At 35.7% G+C, this 8,866-nt stretch overlaps 1 protein-coding gene across 1 annotated transcript; it reads right to left on the bottom strand.

Moving 5' to 3' along the window:
• Positions 1 to 3,265: 3,265 nt before the first annotated feature.
• LOC121430251 (testis-specific serine/threonine-protein kinase 3-like) lies at positions 3,266 to 8,057 on the bottom strand. Its single transcript, XM_041627528.1, has 3 exons — positions 8,035 to 8,057; positions 6,296 to 6,908; positions 3,266 to 3,517 (listed from the first exon to the last, which is right to left on the bottom strand). Exons 1-3 carry the CDS (start codon positions 8,055 to 8,057, stop codon positions 3,266 to 3,268), a joined length of 888 nt encoding a protein of 295 aa, XP_041483462.1.
• Positions 8,058 to 8,866: the final 809 nt, after the last annotated feature.

The following is an 8,866-nucleotide window of genomic DNA, read 5'->3' as shown; positions in this document are numbered from 1 at the left end:
CGAAATTATTATTATAATCATGAAACCATTGAGTGGACACCAAAATCATATGTCCTTGGTGAATTTTAAATGAACGATGTCCATTTTTAAGTAACAGCATTCACTTTAGACTCAGATTTCTTCACGATATCTTGGATTTTCCGACATAGACCAATGACTGTCCTTGTTATGATATGGTAATATTAATAATATAGGTATATTTACCTAGGGAAGCCACTTCAGTTCTAAAAACTGTTCTCCCAGCAGGCCTTGCCATTATTATTACCCCTGCCTTAGATGGGCTGCCTAGGCGCTTTAGCATTCATTGAATTCCTTCGCGCATTCAGGGAATTTCTACCGGGTACCCATTTACCACACCTGGGTTGAGTGCATCACAATGTTGATAAATTTCTTGCAGAATGAAACTATGCCATGGCTGGGATTCGAACCCACGACCCTTTCAAAGTCAAAAGACCAATCCACTGGGGCCACAACACTCGAACGGTTTTAACTAATTTTCTGACTTTAAAAATCATGGTTTAAACATGAAACCATATTCTTGATGGATATTACATGTCCACTTGTAAATAACGGTGGCTATTTTATACTCTATTGTTTAACATACTCGACCAACGACTCTCCTTGTAACTTATTCTAATGTATTATTAGACTCACTTTTCCATGGTAGTCACACACATTCATATTCCCGGATATTGAACAAACTTTATCGGTTTTTCAAGCAGCAACAGCAATTTCAAACTCCATTTTTGGAAGCCATCTTGGATTTTTTCAACATACCGGACCACCGACTGTCCCGGTATGTTGAGTCCAAGATGGCCTCCAAAAGTTAAATAAATAAAGAAAGGAAACGGTATTCTTGTCCCAATTATGATCGTTGAAACCGTGATCTAGACACCGATTCCATCTATCTCAGGTATATAAAATGTGCTATGTCCATTTAAAGTATCAACAGCCATTTTAAACTCCATTTTTGGAAGCCATCTTGGATTTCTGGGTCCTCGTAACTTTTCCCGATATACTTCTTCACCCTTAAAAGTCTTTGAATAGAAACCAAATTAAGGTCACTTTATAAGTAAAAAAAAAATCCATGATTTTTTATTTTAGCCCAATGCAGCCATTTTGCCCCCCCCCACGTGGGGGGGGGGGCGAGAATCAAAACAAATTAGATGCCCATACTATGAATCGGCATTGGAAATAATTGCTCTTGAAATGTGTCAGCTTTCAAATTTATTGATAAAATTACAGTGCCTAGAATTTGATTTTTTTAGGGAAGTGCTTATCATAAGTTATGGCGCCCTCTAGTGTTGTAGTAGGGTTTTTCACTGCATAAAATCCTGAAATGGGGATGATTTTTATATCAATTGACCAAAAATAATGATATACATTACATGTGATATATTCCTCTGTTGTTGGATTGTATAACAAGACATATTCATTTCATTTTGTAATCCTTTTGTCCTAATTTTAGTGCCAAAAAAGGGAAAAATAATATTTTGGGGCAATATTTTAAAATTTTTGGGCATTTTTCATAAAGTCCGCCCCCGTATGGTAAAAGTTAAAAAACATTGACATCACAACATCATCAAATATTCATTCTCATACACCTCAGACAACTTTAAAATATAATTGGCAAAGAAAAGTGAGAAATAAGGTTGAAAACAATGGATTATCCTATTGGGCTTTGTACAGGCCATTATGGCGCCAAAAAGGACCCCCCACAAAGGGAAGGAGGGGTCTGAAAATTTGACCCCCATCGTTTTTGGTCTAAGGGGACCCTATTGAAGCCAAAACAACATAAAAATCAATTTTGGCACGCTAGTCCTACGGGAGCTGTGTCAGTGACATACCGTACCACACTATTAAGTGAACAGTTGTAAAACATGATGCAAAGTATAATTTTTGCAACAGCGAATTGTTATTGGTAAAGTCATGAGGAACTTGAATTGCTTCACAGAATTTACCCAGTGACAATTTTCTGAAATAATTACCTTTCATTATATCTTCACTGGTAAACAAAGCATAATGCTATTTTGAAAGCATTCTCTTGAGGGGTGTTAATTCTATAAATTTGTGTCCTTGGAGCATCAGTCATGTCAAATTGTGCTTTTACATGGAGGCCGCCACCACATCCAATATCCTGAATAACTACCTTAAAATCAGATGAATATCAGAGAAATCAAACCCTGATCACATTGCATTTATGTTGATGAAATGGCTTGTTGATATTAATCTTTTATCAAATAATACAAGTGATATTTCGCGTAGTTGATATGCGCGAAAAAAATTATATTGTGCAGGCAGAGATGTAAATATTCTCTTATTTTATTGAATGCAATCATGTGAATTGTACAATTGTATTTCAAGAAAGTTGTTAGCAATTAAATATGATTATATTTCTCAAAGTATTGTGTTTGACTGTTGCTTTGTAGTATGTATGTGAAATGATAGTGCTTATGCAAATTTACATTGAGAAAATTAAAAAAAAATTGATGGTAACCCCCCCCCCCCCAATTATACATAGTTATAGCAGACTATTCATGAAATACAAATCAATGTGATATGAAGTTTGAAATTAAGTCTAAGTGGAAGGAAATTTGACATAGAAATTATATATTCATTACATTACTGCTTTTTTATTTATTTTTTGTTGGGGGGGGGGGCGGTGGTTATACAAAAGTTGTAGAAAAATAATAAGATGATACATGTATGTGAACTGATTGTTTTGACCTTGTTTCTTTTAATCAAATCAAAGTTTATTTCAAACCTAAAGTATACTTTCTTCCTAATTTTTCCTCATCTTTCAAAGATACAAGGAAGACTCATATTTAAATAAGGATGTAGATGTATGGACTGAAATATATTTGGACAGAGCACTTATCATTTATTGAAATTATATTCATTATTTCTTCTAATTTAATTGTTTTTCGGCTTCACAGATAAAGAACAAAATTGATTTTGCTCTCCTTGATAACAGATGCTCTATAGTCCTGGGGCTTTTGGGGCCAAGTACTTGCAAGAATTGACATTACTTTGCAGCCATCAGAGATCTTGTATTTTATGAAAAATTGTCTTCTCCAATCTTCACTTTCAAAGTTTAGCCCATGTTTATATATGTATGTACAGTACTTGTGAGCATGCACAGAGCATTAGGCATCTTTCCTTGACTAGAGCATCTTTGGAGGAAGTGATTTCAGAGATGGCGCCCTTCATGTGCTGATTTTCAGTGGTAAACAAAATGAATGCCAACATTGAGTTGAACCAACACCTAAACCCCTCCCACACTCGACGAGATTCTCGGCGAAGGTTTGGCCATTGTGCATCGGCCTCGCATCCATGGACTGTCCCGAATCTCTTGGACCCCTGGCCGTTGACGAGGGTCGTACGTCAGGATGGCACGGAGGAGGCGCTGGACCTCGATGGAGATGAGACGACGTCGAGTGAAGTTGAGACGGTTGTTATGCATGTCTTCGAGAGCCTCTCTGATGTTGCTGTCATCGAATGGCATTCTACCTGTGATCTTTGACACAAGACATGCAAGATCTTTTTTTAAATCTTTTATTGCTTCATCAAAACAAACACACTTATACAGTATTCATGTCATTCATGGACCCCAAGATCCATCAAATCCTACATGTACATAATCAACACAATATAATCTGCAAGATACGTCAACAATAACAAAGAAAAAGAAGTAAATGATTTATTTTCTTAATTAGTATTACTTTTCTTGCAACGTGTGACTTCTTGCTCTTTTCAAATGGAATGAACTTGCTCCAAATTTCAACTCATAAACAAATTTGATGATAAGTGCCCTTGACATTTTGTAGGATATTAAGTTGAAAGAAATCGCTAGAATCTGTTTTACAACAGGATGATTGGACGTAAAGGAATATTCTTTTAAAAATATAGAGCCATCGCAAGTCGACCTTCTTCCTCTTTAGCTTAGTTTATTGTCTCGCCAGCATAGCAGAGCAAGACTATACAGTGCGTATAAAAAACGGGACAGATTTGAAAAGTCTATAAAATTTTTGTCTCAGATTATAATGTCTATATTTTGGTGTTAATAGGTGCTCTGATGTCGTATCTTTCAAATGCCATTAAAAAATAGTTTTGTTAATGCTTGAGCGAACACGGAATGTTTTTGTCTGGAGTTAAATAGGAGGCTTGCGCCAAAATGGCATAAAATGATAAATATGATGATCGAATTTCTTGCTAATCAGCAGTCTTCCTTTCGATCTGAATTATGCGGTCAAAATTAATTTTAAAATCTGTTTATTTGCTTGAATTGTTCTGTTGTTTCTTTTTAATATATTCTCTTTCAGTTATCTATGAATATTCCTTCTTTAAGCAAAAAATAAAAATAAACTGAATTATGGGAGATCGTGTATTTTTTTTTCAAATCCTTTTATTGTGTGCTACAAAGGTTATAGTGCCTTTGAACAGTGGCATACAGATGGGCTGTGGCTCGGGGTCCCCCCCCCCCCCCATAAAAAAATCATGACCAAGAAAAAAAGTGGAAAGGAATCAAAAGAAAAGATAGAAAGTGAAATATGGTTTAATTTCTGAATATTATATCAAAATCTATCACAATTTTTGATATTTTCATTAAAAATTAGAAATTTTTGCTTGCTCGCTTTGCTCACTCACAACTTTTTGATACATTTTACCCGATCTGGCATATCAAGCTCCATCAAAATTGACTCAATACACCATTGCCCTTGAAAGACATGAATCCTTACCTGTTTGTCCTCTAAAGCACAAACTTGGTCAAGGAATCAATAACCCCTTGAAAATAGGATTCATGTCTTTTAAAGGTACCATAACATAATTGGTTTCACACAATAAAAGAATTTGTATAATTGCCAGTTCTCTCAATTAATAATGCAAATCTTCTTGCTGGGGTTGACAAAAAGCCTTCTTTTCTTACTTATGGAGGAAAATTCAAAGGTAAAAGAAGTTTAAACGAAAAACAAAATTATTCAAGTAAATAGATAAATTTGTAAATGAAATTTGACAGCATAATTCGAAAATAATGGCAAAGGTAATACAAAGGAAGTCTGCTGATTAGCAAGAAGTCTGATCATCAAATTTCTAATTCCTACCATTTTGGCGCAAGCCTCTTTTTGAACCCCCGACAAAAACGTCCGGTGTTTGCTCAAGCATGAACAAAAATTATTTTCTAAAATGGCATTTCAAAGATAAGATTTCAGAGCATCTATTAACATCATAACATATAGATATCATAATTTCAAAGAATTTTTTTAATAGACTTCAAAACTGTCCCTTTTTTGATACGCACTGTACAGGCGCCGCTTTTCTGACGGCGGCGACCGCGGTGCATCGTCAACATTGAAATCTTAACCAAAATTAAGTTTTTAAAATGACATAATAACATAGGAAGTAAATGAAACCAGGTAATGAAACTAGGACATAAGGTAAATCAAGTATTACTGAACACCTTGCTGGAGTTTCAGGTCACATGACCAAGGTCAAATGTAATTTATGGTCAATGAACTTAGACCATGTTGGGGGAATCAAAATCTTAACCAAGGTTAAGTTTGTGAAATGTCGTCATAATTTTGGATAAAGTTCATGAAACCTGGTTAAGGGTAATGGAATAACACTAAATATCCTGTCTGAGCGTCAAGTCACATGACCAAGGTCAAACGTCATCGCGTGGGTCAGCAAACTTTGGCCAAGTTAAGGTATTACCTGAATTGCCATCATAACTTAAAGTTCATGAATCTAGTTTATGAAACCTGGACATAAGATAGAGCAATCAATATCAGCAAACAAATAACCTATGCAAGTTTCAGGTCACATGACCAAGGTCAAAGGTCATTTAGGGTCAATGAACATAGTTTTTTATTATCGTAATATGTTATGAATGATTTTGAAAATATCTATTCATTACTTGTATTTCAAAGTCAGCATTGCTGCTATATATTGAATGGCGTTAAGCAGGCGAGACTTCCAGAGGCGCTCCCCTTGTTATTACTATCCTGCGCATCTTCCACTATTAGTTGGGATAAATTACTTAGTTCTAAAAAAAAGAAAAAAAGAGCATATCCTTCCGGATCTCTGCTTAGATGGAAAGTCAGAAGCGGATTCCTAGCTGAAATTATGACTAGTAAAAACTACACAGGGTCAATTACATTTTAGATCAATGATTTCATATATACATACATTAATTGGTAATGATATTTCATTTCGATGGGGAAAAAACTTGCCCAAGATTGTTAAGTTTATTCGGTTGGTATTTATTATTCTTTATAAAAGGGAATGGGACAATGACAAAAAAAAACCTCACCATGATATAAAGCACAACCCCCAAGCTCCAGATGTCTGCCCAGTGCGGATCGTAAGGAATCGCTTGAAGAACCTCTGGTGAAGCATACGCAGCACTGCCACAGAACGTCGAACAGGGTTTAAAAGCCTCGCACCACTCCCTCGCGAACCCGAAATCAGTCAATTTGGCCATGATCCCCGTCGGCCCCCAATCAAGAAGGATATTCTCACATTTCAGATCTCTGTGAAAGACACCATGTAGATGAAGATGCTCTATGGCTGATAAGATCTGGCTGAAGACGGTTCTTGCTTCAGAATCTCTTAAGGCGTTCTTTTTCTGGACATACTCCAAAAGATCCCCATGCCTAGCCAACTCCATGATGAGAAAGATGACACCGTTGCTTTCGAACATCTCTAGGAGTTCAATGATATGCGGGTGTCGCATGGTCCGCACGATCTTCAGCTCTCGAGGAAGGAATTTCTGCTGGAAGCGGGCGTTGAGGCGGGAACGGGACACGATCTTGATTGCAACCCGGCATCTTTCGTTGTAACTGTATGCTCTTCTGACCTTGGCGTAGGTCCCCTCTCCAAGTTTACCTATCAGGAAATTAAACAAATGACTTCACAAGTTAAATCATCGATGGCATTGCTGTATTATTTTCACAATTTGGGAACGATACGATCTTTATTATTGAAGCCCCTCTTTTGAGTAAAATCCCTCAAAAATAAAATCAAATTCTTTTTTTTCCTATGTAGCGTAAATCTAAACTTCGGAAACTTTTTGTGTGGAAGACTCGTTATGTTTTGCCACTGTTTGGGTATTTTGAGAGGGAATCAGAGAATTTATATGCTACAATTGAAATTAAACTCCAGTGCTTGATGAAATATCACACATGATCGAATCGAACAGGCTAAAAATATTAAAGGTCAAATTCAGCTCAGAAAATTTTTTTTTTTAAAATAAATACAAAAATATCAGACAAGCATATAGCTGTCATTAAAATTGGATGTAAAATAAGAAAGTTATGACATTTTAAAGTTTTGCTTATTTTTCACAAAATAGTTATATGCACAATTTAGTCACATGCCAATGAGAGAAGCGATGATATCCCTCACTCACTATGTCTTTTGTTTTTATTGTTTGAATTATATTTCAATTTTAATAAAGACCAACTTGACTGAACCATTAATTAATAATAATTCCACATGTTTAGGGCAAAATAAAACTTTGTTTCACAGGACAATGAGGAGAAAATTAGATATTATTCATTTCATATAATAAAATACAAAAGAAATAGTGAGTGATGTAATCAGTTCCCTCATTTGCATATCAACCGAGATTTGCATATAACTGTTTTGTGAAATTAAGTGAAACTTCAAAATGTCATCACTTTCTTATTTTGCATCCGATTTTGAAGAAATTTTCAATGTTATGTTTGTTGGATTTTTCCCCCTTTTATTCAAATCAACTTTTTGTTGGGGTGGACTTATCCTATAATAATCTTCATGACATTGTAAAAGAAAATAGTTATATAGGAGAATATATTCTGATACTCTATATGGAGTTGCCCCGGGGTGAGGGGAAATGAATACGACCTGCAAATTAAATCATTTTAAAATCAAATTAGGGTCAGTATTAAAGAATTGACTATGGTGTAAAATGACAGAGGTATGGCTGGCAACCCGGTTATTGATATCAACCCTCTTTTTTGTTATGACCTTACTTATGACTGGCGAACTCCTTACTTGATTATGTCTAAAGCGACCATTTTCTTTGAAGCTAATACCTTGACCCCCTAACCCCCCCAAAGACTCGCGAAGATAACGGGAGAACAAAAAAGTCCCAAAATACATTAGTCCACCAGTGGCGTAATGTGGTCAAACCTTTGGAGGGGCCCAGCATGCAGGCATGGCCGCCGATTTTTTAAAAAAAAGTTGCGAGAAGCTGGCGAATTGAACAAAAAAATTTTTTTTTTCAATTTTTATATTCTTAATTTTTAACAAACTATTTTTCAGCCTTTTTCTGAAACAACAAATATCATTAGTGTACAGATGGAGTTGTTGCGTTGGGGTCATGCCCCCCCAAAAAAACAACAACAACCCCAACCCCCCCCCCCAAAATCGATATTCTGCAGCGAAAACATTTTTTATTTTTATTATTTATATTCATTTATTCATTCAATTATCATTATTACCTTTTTTATTTTTATTTATTTTTTTTTTTTTGGGGGGGGGTAGTCAATTTTTCTGACCAAAATTCATCTTCATTTTGTCGTAGAAAGCCTTTTTTTGGTTTGCTTGTCATTTTTTTTTTCAAAATTGGTTCCCAGGCCCCCATTTTATCCGCCATATCTGCCCCTTGTAAATGTTTGGCTCATCACGCTATTGCCCAGTATACTATTAGGCTAAATCAAAAACTGAAACCTAAAAATATTTTGTGATATCAGGTCTACCTTCTAAGATATAACCACGAGCCTTGAGAGTCTTAGCTGTCGAGTTAACGTCATCTTCTGTTGGGAATTGAGGCGGTTTGGAATGCTTCTTTCGATTGCTCTCGTGCGGTTTGGCTTTGACATCC

This window comes from Lytechinus variegatus, chromosome 16 (genome assembly GCF_018143015.1).
Source record: "Lytechinus variegatus isolate NC3 chromosome 16, Lvar_3.0, whole genome shotgun sequence".
NCBI lineage: Eukaryota > Metazoa > Echinodermata > Echinoidea > Temnopleuroida > Toxopneustidae > Lytechinus > Lytechinus variegatus.
The sequence above is the reverse complement of the archived record's forward strand: the minus strand, read 5'-3'. Positions and strand labels throughout refer to the sequence as shown.

Bases quoted from the DNA above. Each gene is read 5' to 3' on its own strand.
- LOC121430251 (XM_041627528.1), bottom strand. From the start codon at position 8,057: ATGGTCGCTTTAGACATAATCAA. The intron at 6,909-8,034 runs GTAAGGAGTTCG...TAACTTGTGAAG, and splicing joins GTCGCTTTAGACATAATCAA to TCATTTGTTTAATTTCCTGA. The intron at 3,518-6,295 runs GTCATTGTCCCA...CTTGTGTCAAAG, and splicing joins TCATGGTGAGGTTTTTTTTT to ATCACAGGTAGAATGCCATT.